Source organism: Triplophysa rosa, linkage group LG20, assembly GCF_024868665.1.
Source record: "Triplophysa rosa linkage group LG20, Trosa_1v2, whole genome shotgun sequence".
NCBI classification, from domain to species: Eukaryota; Metazoa; Chordata; class Actinopteri; order Cypriniformes; family Nemacheilidae; genus Triplophysa; species Triplophysa rosa.
This window is the reverse complement of record NC_079909.1, coordinates 15,886,625-15,907,291: the sequence shown is the minus strand read 5'-3', so window position 1 is coordinate 15,907,291 and position 20,667 is coordinate 15,886,625. Positions and strand designations below refer to the sequence as shown.

Below are 20,667 nucleotides of genomic sequence, written 5' to 3'. Positions count from 1 at the left end.
CTCTGCTCGGTGGTGTAGATGCCGGATTACCTTTGGAGGGGGAGGGAGGGGTGTGAATGAAAGAGAAGAGATAGGGTTAAAAAGGTCTTTCAAATGAGCCTCACAAAATTAGAGATAAAATTGCAGAAATCGACTTTTACATCTAACCCATTTTCATAGTCTCCTCTATCTGTGTCATTTCTTTTAATGTTTGTTCTGACACATGCTTTGGGATGGATATACGCACAGTGCTCAACTGGATAATTTACCTATCGGTAAACCACCATATTTTGCCCCCCTTAGTTACTGTTGCTAACTCAGACAAGCGACCAGAATTCCTAATGTCTTTCAATGGCAGCTCTCAGTGTGAAAACCTTGTCCAAAGTTGTTTTTGGTACATTTTGGACACACTCTGTCATCGAGGAGAATTCAAGTGGGACTTAAATATGCCATGTAGGGATATAAAAACGATTTAAAACGATTAAATTAATTTTCAGTACATTTAACCAGTTTAATATGGAGAGACACTGAAATGTAGTCCTTCGTTTATGACCTACAATGTACATGCTGTGAGAATAGTTAGCCATTTAGGTTTGTACGTTAGCATGGACTCACTAGCTTAACTAGTTTGAGCCAGAGATACGATACTGAAGCACAAGATTTTTTTAGATTTTTTTTTTTAGATTTAGATTCAATTTATTTTTTAAAGATGACATTAATGATCAGCAGATGGAAACTATAACAACCAGAAAATAAACATTTTTGTCTTCACTGGGATTGGAGTTGAATTGGGTTACTGCACGCACATTTAGCTCTTTTTGTGTGGGTTTAGGAAATTGAATAAATAAATTCCGATCCTCATCTCCCCAGGACACCTGGAATTAGTGTTACAAGTACCCCAGGCACATCGTTTTATCATTTTTGTAGCATAAAACACCATAAAACCGATGAGAGCTTCGGATCTTACAATGTTTCTCTATGGTGTTGAAACCTTAAGTTGTCCAAGTTCCGGTCCCCGTGCAACTGCCATTGGCTCATCTACGTTCAAGGGGAGGGGCTTACCGATAGGTCAATTACGGTGTCAGAGCATTTGGAAGCCGTGTGAAGCATCAGATTGATGGCTGAGGATGAAATTAGGTTTTGTTGCGTTGCCTGACAGGGCTTTTCAAATATATCACGCACATAGGATGAATGAAGGGCCGCGATTCTTTGACCTTCCTTCTGCTTATTTCATCATAAAAGGTATGAAAATGACTCGGAAACAAAGAAACTGAGATTTCAAATCAGGTTCTAGGTCTTGGAGTCATTCGTGACTGTGGAAGTTCTGAAATATCGGTCCTTGATCACAAGAAGTTTGCAGGTAAAAACATCATTGTCAAACAGAGGGTCCATGACGTGCTGATCTGTCCTTTGCTGATGAGATCAAACATAAATACAGTCGCTGATGGTTTAACCTCAGAAAAAAAAGATCAGGACAGGCCCTCAGACGAGGAACTTCAAAGACTAAAAACGACACATATTATTTTGTCACTCCTGAGACTGTACTGTTATGTGTGGATGAAATATAGAGATGTACCATGGTTTCTTTCTCAGCGGTGAGGACAAATCACTGGACCAACGCCCGTCATGCATGCACAAAAATACATGAGATGTGAACATTCCTCAAAATGACTCCTTGTGTGGACACAAGGATAAGTAAATGATGACTGCGTTTTCAATTTCGAGTGAGCCATTTCCTTAAAGTCTGAAGGTAAATGCGTTGGAATACGATGTGCAGTCTTTTATCAGGTCTTCAGGGAGACATGATGAGCAAGGAGGCATTTCATTATCCCAGAGAGGCACTAATGCAGTGATGGCTGCTCGGAGTTTTAGCACCACAAAGAAGGAAGGTATGAAAGTGGCAAAGAATAAGATGGATGACTAATAAGACAGATAGAGCGAGAGGTGGATCAAGACTGTTCAAAAAAAGGCAAGTCACCATGGAAACAGAAGTAAATCTGCAATGGCTGGTGTGGTAATTAATTATCCCCTCCTGTCCTGCCTTATCGGAAATATTCTCAAATTTTGACCCACTCTCTAACATGTTTTCACTATAGGATCTTAAATGGGGTAGAAGCATGATGTGCAATACACACAACACTATTGAAGACAGTATTTGACATTTCTGAAGAAAATAGGAGACAGCCTGTCTGTGCAAATCTCACCCCCACAATGATAAGGTGTTATGAATGGTTGTAAGGATGTTGCTGAAGTGTTTGAGTGAGCACATTGCTAAAACGTTAATGTATTGTTCTGGGTGGTAAACAGGACATGACATGGTGATTGCTTCCTATCATATTCTAGCCCTGCTTCAAACTCGAGGGGAATTTTGGGCCTGATTCGTAAAAACAGAAGCACATCAAATGTATGATCATTAAGAAAAATAATACAACTTTTCCTACCAAAAAGCATGATTTATAGTGTCCGCAGCAGAACAAGTTTTAAGCTATTTAATACCTCTAGGAATAGTAACAAGTTTAAATCTCCAACCATAAGTATGAGCAATAATAGTGAGAACTGTCGAGAGGAAAACCATTCAAACCTCCTAAAAGAAGCTCAAAGAACATAACCTAAGCTCCAGGCCAACGTTCAGTGCAAAAATGGCCTTTTTTTATTCATCTCACCCGCGTGTAACCTGTAAAAGGGATACAGATATAATCCATTAGCATTACATCAGCTAATGCATCTGACTAAACGGAAAATAAGCACCCTCATTTTACCAGCACGCTCACATATCTGTGTGATGTCATTACTCAGACTTATCTCTAAAAACAGAAGAAAAAGCCATAGAGTGTTTTTTGGTCCCTGCACTTTGATAGATGTCAGAAGATACAGCTACTGTGGTCTTGAGTGCTTGATAGTGTTAAATCAAATGAGATCTTCTCGAATGCCTGGCGTCTCCAGCGAGAGGCACTTTAGATGGGTCGGCCGATAGGGTCAAGGTAACAGGAAAAGTGCGGGAGGGGAATGAAGGACACGGGGGGCCGGACAGCTGTGTATGATGGGGACTCAGATCTGGCTCTTCCGCAAATATCGCAGGAACATAAATTATCATCTTATCGACTCTTTCCCAAAAACAGAGAGCAGGAGGAGAGCGTTTGATGAAAACTGCCTTAAGTCTGTGTGTGAGTATAAACAGGCACTAAAAAACAGAGCACAAAGACCAAATATTTCATAAAACATGTGGATATGGATCGCAGAACACAGAAATGACTTCAGGGCTGGTTTAACTGGATGAAAAGATACTGTTGGTGGAGTTTCTTTGGGACTACACTTAAACTATCTCTAGGAAACAAGCCCATAACAGCCTCTAGACCTTTTTTATTTTTACTTTTTATAGGGTCAAAGGAAGTTTTATTAGATATGCGTAAACTTGCACAAACGTTGTGCCCGCAGGATTGTTGAGAAACGCCATTCAAAAATATCCACCCTTGAATGTTTATGCATTATATTTGGTCAATATGATTTTGTTAACCAGATTTGAGTGTGGAGCACTCTCAGCTCGGTTTAACACATTTAACCATATTTAAATCTGTTCAGTTAAAATATTTCTCTACAATCTGTGCAGAAAATGTGGGGGGGAAACAGTGCAGAATCCACATAGGACTTGACATGAAACTCAAAAACCAGGCAGCTGTGACTCACACACAGACCCGTCATCTCCACACGAACCTTGCAGAGCGAGCTGAGGTTGAAGCCAAAAGACTGGGCGTTCCGTGAGCCGGCGTTCATGAAGTTCCCCATGAGCAGAACGAGTTCCAGCAGCCTGCTGAAGGCTTTGCTCTTCCTCATTTCGTCACAGGCAGCGTTCACCGCCATTATGTCGGGACGCAAGTTATTCACCTGCTCCTCAAACTGCAGCTTAAACAGGATGGAGATCAGTCTGGGCTTCAGACGTTTTACGCTGCTCATCTGGAGAAAGAAAAATAGAAACAAATCAACACATGATTTGAGTAAAACGGTCCGTTAGACTCAACTACTTTACTAAATACTTCTCAGTGTTAAATAAAAGTTTTATGGTCTACATGTCTGCCATTTTGAATACACAATGCATTCTGGGATTGCCTTTCCATCGGAGTACACATGACACCTCTAAATGTTGTCTAGATGGACAGCTCACTAGGTTTTGCTACAGAATTATTACTAGTTAAGACAGCTCAGATTTAATCTTAATTACATTTTTAGGATAGAGCAAGATGTGATGAGAATCAGATTAATGGTTCAAATATAACATGGTTTCATTCATTTAGTTTTTTTCTAACAAAAACAACAGAGGAACACTTTCTCCAGGATGATACAGTATCAATAAACAGCTGTATTATTTAAGTTCATTACCTGCACACATGCATATAAACGTCTGTGTGTTTTAGTGATGGTTGGGGTGAGCAGGACAATGACTTGCCCGTATAACAACCAATTAGAAATTAAGCATGTAATTAAGCCATTCAATATGGAAATATGACTAATATGTAGTTGTTTTGCATAATCAGTCTCTCGTACAAGCGTGCGCACTGCTCTCATGCACTCCTACCCAATCCGTATGTAAGTGTAAGTGTAAATAAATGATGAAGGGGACATTAGCCAAAGGGAGAACTGATCTCTAAAAACAAATGACAAAAGAGCAAAAGCGCCACAAATCTAAACGGAAACAAAGAGATAAACCAAAAGAGGAAAGCATGGGAAGAGATAAACCAAAAGAGCGAAGCATGGGAAAAGATAAATGAAATGAGGGCAAAGCCAAATGCCTAATTTATGTTTGTAAATATTCTGCAAACTTGTAGCAGGCATCTTGTGTGTGTGTCAGGCAGCGCTAATCTGCAATGAAACAGACTCCGATTCAAAGCTCTCCCAGCCATAAATGTTTGAGGAGGATTTGTACCCTCCCCCAAAAAACAGCGGCGGGCACATCCAGTATATACAAAGAATTATTCATCAGAGCTTCAGAAGACAGAAAAATAAGAACGATAAAGTTTATCAGGGAGGTTTGGCGAGGCTGGAAATCACCTAATAGTTCAAGTATATAAAAGACGGGGTACTAAAACCAGATAAATGTGGCAAAGTGGGGGCACTGAGAGATGTTGTTGCATAAAAAAGAAAGACACGGTTTACCAACAAAGGCATAAAATGATATTCACGATGTGAAGCGGATGGAAATGTAGCATTTACATTTTGTCTTGCATAATGAACTGAAAGCTGACAGACTTTAAAAACAACAGCATTGACCACGCACTGAATAGTATTTATTATTTCCAATTGTCAGGAAAAAACGGACAATTTGTTCTATTTGGCAGAGAAATAATTAGAACGTTTTGTTCTAAGTTTATTTTTTCCACAACAGGACCAGGTACATTGCTTAAAGGGATATTTCACCCAAAAATGCAAATTCTGTCATCATTTACTCACCTTCGAGTTGTTCCAAATCTGTATAAATGTCTTTGTTCTGATGAACATAGAGAAAGTTATTTGGAAGAATGCTTATAACCAGACAGATTTTGCCCCCCATTGACTCCCATAGTAGGAAAAAATACAATGGTAGTCAAAAGAGCCCCAGAACTGTTTGCTGTCCTACATTCTTTAAAATGTTTTCTTTTGTGTTCAACGGAACAAAAAAAAAGATTAAGTAATTTTTCCAACTATGGGAGTCAATGGGGGGCAAGATCTGTTTGGTTATAAGCATTCTTCCAAACATATCTTTATCAGAACAAAGAAATTTATAGTGAGTAAATGATGACAGAATTTAAATTTTTGGGTGAAGTATCCCTTTAAGACTGTAAATGAGTTCATTTTTGGATTTGATGTGGTTTTCATCTGAAGGGCTTCTTTACAAGCAAACATTTTCTTTGATCAAAACCTGCGAGTCTTTTACTTCAAAGTAACACTTGATTTCTGAACAAAAGCAGCTATACATATTTTGCACAGCTCTCTTGAATACTTGATTCGTTCATGGTCATCTATTACAAACATTCACATTCTTTTTTCTTGTCAAACTGCAGTGTACCATCATATTATCCCTTTTCATTTATTACACTATCGGAGTACCTTAAAAGGTTTTATTAAGCACATGAAACCAATTCAAACCTATCCTTCCACACAGGTAATGGTGTGAGACCAGCTAAACTTTACTGCTCTAAAGGTGAGACCTTCAAATAACCCTTTAAAGCTTTAATTAAAATCCACCGGCAGGCAAAAGTGCTGGTGACGTTGTCTTAGCTGCCGCTCAGCAAGTGACGGTATTCAGCAGGGAACACGTTTTCAAGTTTTATTCTTTATCAGGGAGCTAAATCATCATTTCACACAACCACCCAGAGTGCCTGCCGAATAACAGAAGCGCTTCAATGTGTCTTCATGTCCCAGTAGACCCTGAACACACTCGCTGTCTCTGGTGTATATGGCCTGCTGGAAGACTTAGCGTGAACAGGGAACACGCGCGCACACAAACCTGTTTTATCTCTCTTTCTCTATTGTCTGCTTGAGTTAGTTTGCCTGATTTAAACTTTTCTTTTTGTGCACTCTGAACTAAGACCTGTTAAAAGGGGGAGAGACTGTTGCTAAGGCAACAGAAGATTTCACTTCTCCCGGAGCATTCCGGTAAGAGGTGTAATTCTTTACGCTCAGCTTCGCACGACTAAAGCCAAACAGTTTATCAAAAGCTAAAAATACAGCTGCGCCCATTAAAAACATATACACGGGGGAAACGAAGCAGGAACAGATGACTGAAATAGAAGCTTATTATACACTTCGTACTTACATATGCGTGTTGAATAGGAAAACACAAAATCACCTCGTATGATCTTGGGTCCCTGTAGTCACTTCCTATATTTTATGGTCCACTTAGCAGATAGCAAACAACAGGTTCAAAGTTATAGCTTGAGAAAAGAACAAAGAAAAAACTGCTTGCAATGGCACTATGGGAGATTACCAATTCCCTTTGAACCGGTTGGTTCTCTGAACTGCTAATGCATCATTTCCTACTGCCCACGCATGCATAAAGCACAGCTTCATATTGCTTATTATATAACAAACACCCCAAACACAATGATAGGACGCACAGTTGCATTAAGCAAAATCTTGATGGCTCCCTTGTGTAAATCTTTCACTTCCATTTTATTTCTCAACAAGCATGTCTTTCTTGCAGCATTACAGCATCATGTCAGGTGTATTCAGCAAAAGACAACAGGGGTGAACAAGCAAGGCAAACACATGGTACTTTCTTTTCTTCTCTTTAGAAAAGTCAGTTGCTGGACAGTGCCCCGGGAGACTGGACCGAATGACTCATGATGTTTTTAGCCGTCGGTGAGGTGCTAACTAATCAGAGCAGTGCCTAAGAGTAAATGACATGTGATTTCAGGTCTGACAACTTTTATACCTATAATTCAACATTTTACCAAAGCTATGACATTTCACTCACATTTAGAGCTTAGACATCAGAACCGATAAAAAATGAGCATGTGTACCCTTCATTAAAACTTCGAGCAATTCATGCACTTAATATCGTGGTAGAACAATTACCATTAAATCTGATTGGTGAAAGCAAAACAAAAGAACCACTCTTTCCCTGCAGTGACCGTTTAAGCACAATGCTGCAGCGTGTCATTTATTCCATGTTAAAACACTTTTCATATCCCTGTTTAAAGTACCGAAGTGAAGTCATTCATTAATTACCACCTAAATGTTTAAACACAGTGAAGCTTTTGAAACATTGCTGATGTATATAATATATATAAATATATTACCATTTTTAAATGTTGAGCTCATTGCCACAAGAGATAAACAGAGAGCAATTGTGTTAAGGTGTAGGGCTGAAACGATTCTTCGAGTAATTCGAATACATAAAATCATCGAGGCAAATTGTGTTGCCTCGAAGCTTTGTTTAATCCATTTAACTACAGTAGGCCTACACACGGAGCACTGCGTTTCCCCACGGACCGTTATTACTGACGCACAGCCCGCTAAACTCTATTCATGTTACAGGGCTCTCAAGTCTCACGCATTCACCGTGAGACACACGCATTTTAGTCTGTTCACACGCTCACACGTATGTCTCATGCTGTTAAATAACTGATAGCTTATTGAAATGGTGAACTGCTATTTTACTTAGTTTTAGTCTATTTTGCGAGTGAAACTTGTTTTCCGGATGCATTGAGTCCATCAAACTAGATGCGGACATGTGGACGCCGAATCCTGTTATTTAATGAACTGCACAGTTTAATGTGCTACACGCGTGATGCTCATGAATTTGTCTGCGTCTGCGCTGAATGAGGACATGAACTTCACCTCCAGAGTTGCTCTGAGAGTTTATTTCACAAACATGTTAATGTTTGAGTGAAGAAACAGACATACTAAAAAATAATCGTCTTCCGACAACCTGCCAAAATAAAAGTCATAGGCTATATATTACTATTTAATAGTAAAAAAAGAAACTAAAGCTAATTTAGATAAACTAAATGCATCATGCATAAGCTGAAGTTAGTTGTTTACCTTTGAAATTATTCTTTCTATTTTTATTAATGTTTCTTATTTATATATTTGTATTATATTGCATTTTGAATTTAATATGGCAATGGAATGTACTAAATGGGTTTAGTTTTCACAGATATTAATGTATGCAATTTCAGCAATAAAAACTATAATTGTTCTAAAAAGCAAACAAATTAGTTGTTTTACTCATTTTAAGAGACCCGTCTTATTTTCTCTTGTATATTTAGTATTGCTTTTTAATAAAGAAAAAGTACTTATTATCCGAATACCCGATTAATCGATGGAAAATCTGTAGAATACTCGATTAGTAAAAGAATCAATAGCTGCAGCCCTAACGTACAGCCTGTGTGTGCATGCATGGACTTACAACAACTCCAAACTGCTCGGGTTCAGATAGGTTGTCATATTCACTCTTGTACTTGACCAGTGCATTTAGCTGCTCCTGTTCCGGCAGGTGCTTCACAAGGTTCTGGAGGGGAGAACAAGAATTTCAAAGCAGAATATGCTATTCTAGTCAATTACTTGCTTTGAAACCAGATCTAAACTAACAGCATCTCAGTGGCAAATAGTCTTCCTCTGCACTAATGAAGAGCAATAAATCTACATTGAGCATTCTGGGGTTAAGAGTCTTTGCTCAATGGCAAGAGGAGGTTCTTTAGGAAAAAAGTCTTTAGGAGGTTTTTTTAAATATGCCATTTATATTATATTATTATATATATAGCTTTTCTGAAATATAAACACCTGAAAATATATACACACTTTGATTATTAGATCCTGGCAATTCATGTGTCATTGGATTCATGCATTATTGTCCTCAAGAACTTTTTTGTGCCAGCAAAATAATTTGAATAAAATCCAATTTTAATTAACTTTCTTGAAGTGTTTTATTTGTACTAGTGACAGAATTAAACTCACGCTATTACATTTCTGTCTTCAGAAAAAAGCATTCCATCTTTTCAAGTGCCAGTGAATAGCACATCTCTATAAATGGCCGCTTCATTAATGCACATGTACATAGATCTAAAAGATGGATGGCCCTGTTTATCTATGTCACCATCAAAGAAAAATGTTAAACAAACATGCAGATGGCTAATTCAACTCTTCCGATCTCAGTCATGAAGATAAATTGTAATTTGTTTTAATATTTATGCTTTAAACATGCAATATGCAGTACATGAAAAGACACAGATAGAGAAGAGGGCTACATATAACTGACTTTCAAACGGGTATCTGGAAAACCACAGTAAAACCACATTCAAATGTTGTGTTGTGTTGTATAAGTGTTCTGAAAACTAATGGTTGGTCACAGTTAACCTTTCTGAATATGCATGTGTGTAACTGCTCACAAATGGTGATGCAAGGGGATGTTACCTGGATCATGGGCTCAGTCAACTGGTCTTCGTCCACCTCTAAAATCATTCTTTTGATCTCCTCGTAGGGCATACGGAACGACCCCAAGAAAATGGCTTAAAGAGAGAAAAGAGAACATTTACATCTCAAGCTCTCTGCAGTAATTTATCAACAGGACACCCAGAGTCTCTGCACAGTCTTTCATGTCCTGGTGCGCTGCATGCTGATGATGTCAGATAAACCGGAAAGAGAAGCTCGCTACATTTTAAGCTTATAAGAGAAATTCTGCAAAATTCATAGAAAGAAAGAGTGACTCAAACACTTAATAAGCAGGTGCGAGACAAGACGAGGCAGCCCAGATTCTGTCTATAACAAGAAAAGCTGTGTGTACCTAAGAGTAAGTCGGGTTAAAGATTTTAAGTCATATAACTCAAATAAAATGCTTAAAAAAAGTATGCCAACAACATAAGCTGACAAAGTTTTCACTGGTTGCTCAGCTCTGACAATCTTTCTCAGCATAGAGGTCTGTGCAGACTTGATGGTTGGAGAACCGCTGCATTACAGGTGATGAATAGACGCGTGTGTGGATGATGGAGTGTCGGATGGATACTCACAGAGGTTCTGCGCTATCTTTGGGTCCAGCACTTTCAGTTCTTTCACTCTCTTCTTGATGGATTTCTTCTCCTCCAGGTCTTCCTCTTCTCGTCGAACTGAAATCACCATTACACACTTTATGAGCACACACAAGCGAACAACGCACACGTTCAAAGACATCACTGTGAACAAGTAGAATTACACACACACACTCACACACCCAAACACACAACAAGTCCCAGCACTGACACTGAGCTTAAAGCAGACTAATGGGTTACAGCGGTGGGAACACATTAGCCGTGCACTTAATTTTTCACCATTACTGTCAATCGCATGTGGGGGAAAGTAGTACCATTTCATCTTAAACATATAAAGAAGAAAACACTGAATAATTAAAGGGACAAGTCTTGAGGAAAAGCAGTTAATGAGGACTCGTGGGGTTGTGTAATATGTTGAGCTCTTGGGGTCAGATGATGAGCGGGATGACATTGTGTAAACATGTTTTTTTCACTCTTGTACTTGAGAAAAGAAGAGTGACGGTGAACAGAAACTGCACATGTTCAGCAATATGTGCAGGTACACCAGCTTCAATTTGAAGTTTCAGAAGTACCAGTGAACAAAATGCTATCTAGGTAGGCAACCTAGATGTGAATGATTAAATGTATCTATGCCAAACCTAACCGCAGGAACCAAATCCTAATAGACCAGTGGTTATACTATAGAGCAGGGGTTTTTTAAACTGGGGTCCGGGGAACCCCTGGGGGCCTCCAGAATGTTCCCCGGTGAATTTTTGAGAAACAAAGTTTTCTACATTTCTACTGAATATTATTGCAGTTTAATTTCTATGAACAATATGTTTTCTTTATAATATAACACTTACACTACTAGTCTGACAGTTTAAATGCTTCTTGATATATAAAATGGATATGTATTTTAGAAAGGGGGTCCCACTCAAAAGGTTCATCATATTTGGGGGTCCTTGGCATGAAAAAGTTAGAAAAGCCCTGCCATAGAGAACAGGTACTTCTTACTACAGCGCTGAGGACAGTATTACCAGTTTCCAGTGTTACCTGGCATGATCAAAATGTTTCAACATACCAATAATGTCCAAGTTTGACCATTCCAATGGTGCCTCAAAGATGCTGTCTAGGCAGGCAGCTCATTAGATCATTACATTTTGAAGCATAGCCAATGTGTGTGGAATGGTCACGGTGAGAGTGTAAGGGGATTGGTCTTTGGCAAGACAGCTGTGAAGAATGAGATTAAAGCCACACAGCTGTGATGATGACTGTGCTAAATGAGGTCACGCAGTCTCTTTCTAAACCACACAAAAATTCAGGGAAGGGAGTAAATAACATTAATATGCATAAAAACGCATTCAGCCAATAAAAACAAAAAGAAAACACAGACGTCAGTGGCCAAGAGAATGTGGTGCAAAGGTTAAGGAAGGTTAAGGAAGCATGAGACGGAAAAAAGGGGAGCTGAGGAAAGGAGCAGATGGAGAGCAAGGGGTTTCAATACAAGTTTAATTATTTAAGACACCAAATTAAGAGAAGTAAACGCAGGCCTCGGGAGAGAAGTGCATAATTGTCTTGTGCACTAATTAACATGACTGTCTGGATAGGACTCGAAAACACAGGGGTGAAACTGAGCTACAGAAAAAAAGAGCCCTTTTCACACAAACACGCAACAAACACAATACCTAATGAGCTGCCTACCAAGACTGCATTGTAATGCTGCGTTCCCACCAAACACGAATGAAGCATTAAGCGCGAGTGATTTACATGTTAAGTCAATGCAAAGACGCGATAGGACATCCCACGGCGCGAATTGAGCGTTTCGGGCGGAGCTGTATGATATATCTTCTCACTTTTATCGAAACAGGAATAAAAAGGATCTTGCTTGGAAGAAAGTGAGTGAGGAGGTCGGACAATCTGGTAAGTTGTAAAAAAACGATCTTTACTCAATTTGAGCTATATATACACATATATATATATATACACAAGACTGGAGCCGCCTGGCAGAAGCCCCTCCCATGATCGCGTCTGTTGCGAAGTGAATTACACGCGCGAATGAAGCGAGTAAACTCAAAATGTTCAAGCGTCCAACTACGCCCGAATAGCGCGATTTATTCGCGCAAGTCGCGTTTGGTGGGAACGCTCTATAAAGCATCACAGGGGCGCTGATATAAAAGGTAGGCAGCAAAATTTCAATAATCCAACCTTATTCAAATACCATTGACCAAAATCTTGACTTGTCATATATCATGCTTGTTATTTGTAGTTTTGAGCTTGTTTTTTCCTTTAACACCAATATCCCTATAAGGGAAGGGCTTAGGAACTAAAATGAGGTCAGTGGGGTAGGGTACAGCAAAGAAGCTACTGGGGGTAAAAATCTCCCTCGTTCACAGACCTACCCTAAAATCCACCGTACACACATTCGCAACTTACTGTACTTCTGTGGTTCTTCTGCAGGTTCACTCTCCTCACACACTTGTGGAGAGACAACGACGAAGATTGAAAACAAAGAGAAGAGGAAGACGAGGAGTAAAATCAAAAACAGCAGACAGCAGAAAAGACAGCGAGAGCAGAAAACAAGAGTGAAAGAGAGGAAGAAGAGACATAATCTCTTATTCAATTTCGCAATTAATTGTTCTTCGTGTTAAAACACTGGAGTGGATAGATTTGAGTTGGGGAGTTCTGTGATGGCTCAAACTTGAGAAAGTAAAACCCTAAAGAACTAATTGTAATCAGTTGGCCAGATGGAGGAAGATCATTAAAGATTCATGTTCTTGATGTACTGTAATTGGAACAAATTGGCTGATTTACACAGAATATCACACTCAAAGATGAATCACAAGCTTTAGCATGCAGGAAAATAAAATAACACAAGTGCATGACAACGAATTTCTGACGAAAATGTTTGTCAAGTTTTTTTCAGTGTTGACAAAGATGAGACAACTATGATTACAATTGAAGGACTTTAATTAAAACTGTTGATGAAACTATGATGAGAAAAAACAGCAAGACATTACGGTGGCTGACACAGAACTAAAACGTTGTCACATTTCCACTTCTTTGACGAAGGAGATAACGTATTTACGAAACACGCTATGTAGGGCAGTTTGTCTGTTTAGGGCTAGAAACAACATGGCGAATTCCATGTAAGGGGACCCGCGGTGTATGTAGATAGAACTATCTCATTCTAAGGTAATAAAACCATAATGCTTCATTATGTAAAGTCTTTATACACCTCTGAAGACATAGTTATGTATATTATATTGCATCAATATATCTTCCTAAATATTACACACAGCACCTTCACAAGGAAAAAATATAGAAAGTGACCGTATGCGTGTCAATTAATGTTTATACTGTAGTGCCTGAGACCGATCAGACACGCAATAACTAGTTATATTTCTTAAATATAACAACACCACCCCTCACCCAACCAGCAAGCTAGTCGCCAGGGGGTCTACCGCTAATCTGCAACTAACACTAGGCGCAGGACTAGATCTCTGGTGACCATAGCAACCCACACCAAACCATCAAGATAAGAGTATTTTACGACCGAATGGAATGTAGGGAGATGAACTCTCTTTACTCACTTTGGGGACAGACATACTATCCTAAATACATCTCTATAGAAATGTACATATATTCATTTATAACCTTTCCATGTATTGATGTTCTTGTTTTTATGTCTGTCTTAAACATTAATCCAAAGTAGTTTGAATGAATGTGTGTATAACTACTAGAATTATTAGATTTGTAACTCATTTAACCAAGCTGATATGTAGATCATGTTTGGTGTCTATGAGGCGCATTTGTGATTTCCTTAATGTTAATGTTTGTTGTGTCTTGGTAACTCTTTTCATATTAGTTTTATTAAACTCTTAGAAGTTTTCTTAGTGAACATCCAATCAGCTTCCACATGCAAAACACCATGTGGAAGACAAAGACAATTAACTTTCCCTCCAAAGGTGCCATCTCCTGATTGGGTCAGTCACATCTGTAGGATGTGACATCCTTACAGTATAAAGGAGACCACCAGAAGAGTCTCTTGGGGTTCGAAGGGTTCGTTCTTTCTCTCCTCTCTCTTCTTGAATTTTGCTTTTCTTTTTGTCCGGGTACGGTCCGTGCCACCTCTACAGGGGTAGAACTATCTCTAAAGGATGGACTAGAAGAAGACTTCATCTTCTAAGACCCCTAAGTTTGTGCCAGGCTGCGGCCTCGTCTTTCCAGATACAGATCCTCTGCATAAAACTGGTTCTCTCTGATCACTTCCAGCCAAGATCCACTGGAGCCTCAACAAACTGCATCAGGACACTTTCTTTCGATGGGCAAGACATGCTAGTATCATACTTAGTCTTATTAATGGATGCATGGAGCATCATTAATCCTTTTAACAAAGGTGATTTAGAAGAAGAAACTGATGTTTTGTTCAGGCCATTGATCTTCTGAATAACAAATACTGCCATAAATCCATGCTCTGTTCTTCTCTCTGCTTCATCTTCAGCCTTCTTCCAATGCTAAACTGTATGTAAGATTAGTATGTGTCTAGTCTAGGTAATAAAGTCCTGTTTCATTTCACACGTGACGTTGTTTGTAGTTCATGCTCATAATCCGGAGTCCCTAAACATGCAGATTCTTGCTACCTGCTCGTAATGCTAAGTGATTTCCCCAAATCATGAATTTGTATAATTGGTCATAATCAATTAAATTCATCCCAATTTGGGCTGATATTTGTTTCCCCTTACAAAGTGTGGTGGAGAATATATTACTTATAATTGTGATCAAAGCTCATGATAATTCTTACAAATTTGGTGAAGAATAGTGTTTAAATAATACTGTTACTCATTGAATCCCATACAATACATTTTCAAAATGTATGTTGTAGCTATTTTGTAACATGCTGTAATATAGACATTTTCATTTGACAATAACTAAAATCCGTAAAAATAAAGTGAGGTCCAAGAAGTAGACTATTTAATGCAGAGATAGGCTATAGGGCTTAGTGAATGTGAACTCAAAAACACAGTATCCTGTGTGCTACTGGAATATCGATCCACAGACACGGCCTTCTCAACACCCTCCGTCTATCCAACCCTACCATCCATATCACCCTCTTCAGCAGAAGGAAAAAGTCAGTGTTTGTAGGATGAAGATATGCAGTATTGATCTGTTCATCATGACTAAGAGCCGTGCCATCAAAACGACACCCATTTATTACAGACAAAGTATATGCACACTAAATGTTTATATAAATCACATCGCGTATGATTCATGGTGCCGTCTCTCGGAGTACATAATACCAGTGTTTGTGTAACATCCCTTACTAACAGTTTAACTGCAAGGGTATATGACTAATACATTCATGATAGTACTTTTTTAAGAGTTTCTCCTTGTATAGGTAAAATGATTAAAAAAATTTAGATATGAAATGAATAGGTTGATTCAATTTGAAAAAAATACATTTTTAAAAAAAGCAATTGCACAGCTTTAGAAACTTGAAATCTACATCAAACAGAATCATTTTCAAAGTTAATATTAAAACACACAACTTAATTTAGACACAAAGCACGGCTTTAAAGGTCTTCCCTCCAAGAAATCTTTCACATGCTATATATTACAGATCTAAAGGGCACATTAAAGGCCAAGCAGAAGTCACTAAATATCCTTAAAAGCCCCTGAAAAAGCACTTAAATATGCAGCTTGCACAGAGAAAGTGTCTCTTTGTGAACAAGTTAGTGAGAAACTGCTGCAATGCACAAAGTGTTTTCTTGATTCCCGCCACACGTTTAATGACACGTCATTAACCCCATAAACTAACATTTGTATAAGACCACTAATAAAAGGGCAATTGATGTGCCATGGTCTAACATGATGTTTCCAAATGTCAAGATGTCTATATATAGCTAAAGACAGCAATGCAGATGAAAGGGTTAATCCTCAAGTATCTCACGCACATACAAAATACTACCTGCGTTTGAAAGGAATTAAAACGTATATAATTATTATTATAAAAAGATATATATATAAAAAGATTACATTTATTAAACTGTTAACTTTTTACATAATTACTGTATATGTAACTATTATTTTATTAAAATTCCTGTGACAACGACAGGAAACTCACTAAACAAACAACAATCTAAAAACACTCTATCAACCCCGTGACATCACACATGAACTTCCCTCCGATCACCAAATCAAACACAAAATAACCATCTCAATAAACAGCATAACAATCTGCAGTCTGACAGAAGAGAAAATCTCACAAGACAAGAACAAGACTGATGATGATCCAGAAAAATGACACTTTATCATGGTCCACACCCCCCGAATCTCCCTCTGTCCTCATGTCTCTCAGAGTTGTGTTAAAGAGAATGGGAGATGAAATAAACAGGGATTGAAACGGAATGAGGGATGGGCTGTCTGGCCCGTGAGACAGCCTCCAGTGATCCAGCCCGTCTGATCAAGGACTGCTTAATCATACCACAACATTACGGCAATGCAGCATCAATACAGCGAGGCCGAGCTAAAGCACCCATTTCACCCACATCAATCTTTGTCTATTTCCACAGCCAAATGGACAAGAGCATAAGTAATCAGAGCCACAAACTTTACACACACACACACACACAAACACACACACACACACACACACACACACACACACACACACACACACACAGAATGATAAGCATAAGCTGACACGTTTGTATGGGTGCCTGTGTGCGCAAGTTTTAAGCGCTATATATAAGAAGTTAAGAGATTAAAATCTGTGTTGACAACCTGAGGTTGGTTGTGAAGGCAAACTGTAGATCCACAAAGATTTCTTAATCATTACTGAATCTCCAGCTCCTGGAGTAAACAAGTCAACACTTTAGGAATAATTGCTTGAATTTCTTTGTTCTGCTGAACACAAAAGAAGATATTTTGAAGAATGCAGGGAAGTAAACAGTTCTGGGGCACTTTTGACTACCATTGTGATTTTTCATACTATGGTAGTCAATGGTGGCCAAGAACTGTATGGTTACGAGCATTCTTCCAAATATCTTTCTCTGTGTTCATCTGAACAAAGTAAATGATGTGTGAGTAAATGTTGACAATATTTTTGTGGGTGAACTGTCCCTTTAAATGAAAGAATCGTTTCCGGGTTTCCCAGCAGCGGAAGTCATCATAGTCGGGTAAACTTCTATAGCGGTGAATGGGAGACTAGTACAAATATATTTTTGGCATTCTCATTTGCTCAAGTAGCAAAAGAAAAACTCAACGATAGTGTTTTCACTACTTTCAACAAAATGAAAAAAATAAAGAGAGTCTGAAAAGAGAATGATGTCAAATTTACTGCGACTTCCATAGACGCAGTAAAAGAAACACCCACGCATTAGCGTTACTATTTTTTGTAATTTGATGCAAAGGTAAAATAATACAAAGCATAGTGTTATAAATGTACATACATTTTTTTTAAATGAAAATAACTCTTTGGAGGATTTACGATGCTGATGACCTTTGAACGCGTCATCAGCCTTGTGAAAAAGGTCCATCGCACAGTGTTTATTTAAGAAATGCACCTCCAAACTAGATTTCACAATTTAATAAAATAAGTCTGGTGGTACAAAACTTTGTTCTGAGATGGAGTTAGCACATTGCTATGCCGTGGAACGGATGGGTGGTCAAAAATGAAAATTCTTCCTACCAAGTTGTCACAAACAGTAAACATGTATTAATTTCTTTGTTCTGCTCAACACAAAAGATATTTGGAAGCATGTTTGTAACCAAACAGTTCTGGGGCACTATTGACAACCATAGTAGGGTAAAGAATAAAATCTCCAAAACAACTTGATAATGCACAGGTAATGCACTAATGACTTAGGGTTAGGGTCTTCTTAAACTCCCTAACCTTCAGTGTAAGAAAGGCTTGCACCACTAAAAAGGCAAAACACCAGTAACGGTTGCTGGCAATGCAAATCGCTTGGATGCTCTGCAAGGGTCTCTCTGGCATTTTCAAAAATCCACACTAAAGCCCACATTAAAAAACGATTAAACCATCTGCGGAAATGAAACGAGAAAGGCATGCAATGATTATCATGATAAAGTGCATATTTATGATTGGTGATTTGCAGCAGAAGCTGGCAGGCCTGATTGTGTGTGTTTTCAATAATGCTGCAGTATTTGTAGAGATTTGTTCGTGAAATAAGAGGGGGGCCGTGGGGAGCTGGCAACAGAAGAGGCCTGCTATGTTACATAAAACCCGAAAGACACACTAATTAAACGCTCTCTTTCTCCGATATCCATCCCCATCTCAATGGCCGCCCATCGTCTATCTATCCATACTGCCTGTATCCTTGTCATCCATACATTTGTTTTCCCCACACGGCATCCTGTCACCTGTACTGTCAGTTGCTTGCCGTCCACCCAGTCAGAATTCTCTCCTCATTCTTGTTTGGCAAGAAAAAGTTTAGAAACAGGAGGTGCAATTTGTGGTGTGAATTACAAGGCCAATACCTTGAGAAAATCTATAAAACTCTGAAAGCTGTCAAACTAAATGTCAGCTAGTGGTTTAACTTGTGTAGTGTAAATGAATAAATGCAAAATTGTGTCAGGCACAAAGGAAATAAGCAAAATAATTGTGATCACATTAATAAAAAGCAATTATTAGCTTCCTTAACATTATTCAGAAATGAAGCAGAAAATTCTCTTTAACCTTAAAACACATAACAAACGTAGAAAAACAACTTCAGAAACACCTCTTTCATCCTTTTTTCTTTTTTAGTGGACCACGATCCTTCTGTGCAGTAACAAAAGAGCGTTATATAAAATTATCAAATGATTGTATGTCCAAGGCTCAGGGCTTGTACATTCTCACCTTCAACACAGACACAGAAATTCTGGACTAAAAGCCTCACCAGGAGCAGGATCTTTTCAAAGTGTCACCTGCGAGAGCCACGTGAGCGCTCAAAACTGTTTTTTGCTCACATATTCTACATGCAAAGAACACACACAAAGAGAGCAAAAAAATAAAACATTTCATCATGTTTTCCCCTTTATTTCATTCCCTACATCAGAGTGCGACATAAGTGGATGAGAGGAAAAACAGGTCTATTATCAATTCCTCATTGCGGAAAGGAAAAGGACGAAGCGAGGATGAAAAATCATCGTTGCAAAATAAAGTCCTGGCTGCAAATGTATTTTAAACGAGCCGCTACATTACGTTGCTGATGTAAGAGCCTCACACGGCAAATTGTAAATAAATTGAGCCGCTTCTATTATGAGAAAATAGTAACAGAGAGAGAGAGAGACTGGAGAAAAAAGGATATTACAAAAAGAGCAAAAAAGAGGGAAAGCTGTTAGAAATTCAACAAGAGAAAAGGAAAGAAAAGAGGTCAAAAGAAAGATGTATGATGTAAAAGAGATGCCTCTACACACACAGTAGAACAATAAATGCTCTTCATTTATCCCAACATCAATCCAGACTTCATTACCCATGATCCTCAGACTAATCAACAGATTCCTGCTAACCTCTGTGACCTTTGCTTTGGAGATGCTTAAAACAGCCCTACCCACTCAATAAAATACAGAACACATTATAAACCATGCAGATCATACACAAATTTAACCCTACGAAAAGAAAAAGAAACTATTAATTTCTCTCAATTGAAAACCAACTGCATATCACTATAACTATTTTCTTAGCAATATGTCAGATATTTGTCTAAAATGATCTGTAGCTCTCTGCTTTACACACTTAGCAGTACCTGACCTTGAAATCTGTCAGCTGAAAATCTATCATTCTTTCAGCATTTGAAAAATTTCTGTGATTACCAAGGCAAACAGTTCTCATTTAAAACTGTATTAAGTCTCTGATCTAACCGTCCCTAATGACGTTTTAAAAAACCCTCAGTCCAAATACACCCCTGATAACAAAACAAAGGAAAATAATAAGGTACAAGAAACTGTTGTTTGGATTGGTGTAGGCAAGCCTCAGTTTTTTCTAAACGTAATTCATGAATGAAGCGTTCAATTATCTTGATTATATCATGAAACTGAAAAACAAGGCTACATGAAAATATTAACAAATCACATCAAAGGAACATAAGTCTCTAGTATATTTTATCATAATGAAGCAACACTGGTCCAGACAAAAACCACAGCATAGACCTACAAAACAGTTTCAAGGATCTCGGCATACAGTCAAAGAATGTCATCTATTCCACTTAAT

At 38.4% G+C, this 20,667-nt stretch overlaps 1 protein-coding gene across 3 annotated transcripts in view; it reads right to left on the bottom strand.

Annotated features, from left to right (window-relative positions):
- The window catches only part of diaph3 (diaphanous-related formin 3), a 261,201-nt gene that overhangs the window by 91,272 nt on the left and 149,262 nt on the right, over positions 1 to 20,667 (bottom strand). For all 3 annotated transcript variants that reach the window (XM_057362480.1, XM_057362482.1, XM_057362481.1), the window contains 4 exons: positions 10,461 to 10,556; positions 9,868 to 9,962; positions 8,864 to 8,965; positions 3,691 to 3,930 (listed from right to left, as the gene is read on the bottom strand). In XM_057362480.1, the coding sequence (XP_057218463.1) occupies positions 3,691 to 3,930; positions 8,864 to 8,965; positions 9,868 to 9,962; positions 10,461 to 10,556 (533 nt within the window). The remainder of the gene's footprint in view (positions 1 to 3,690; positions 3,931 to 8,863; positions 8,966 to 9,867; positions 9,963 to 10,460; positions 10,557 to 20,667) is intronic.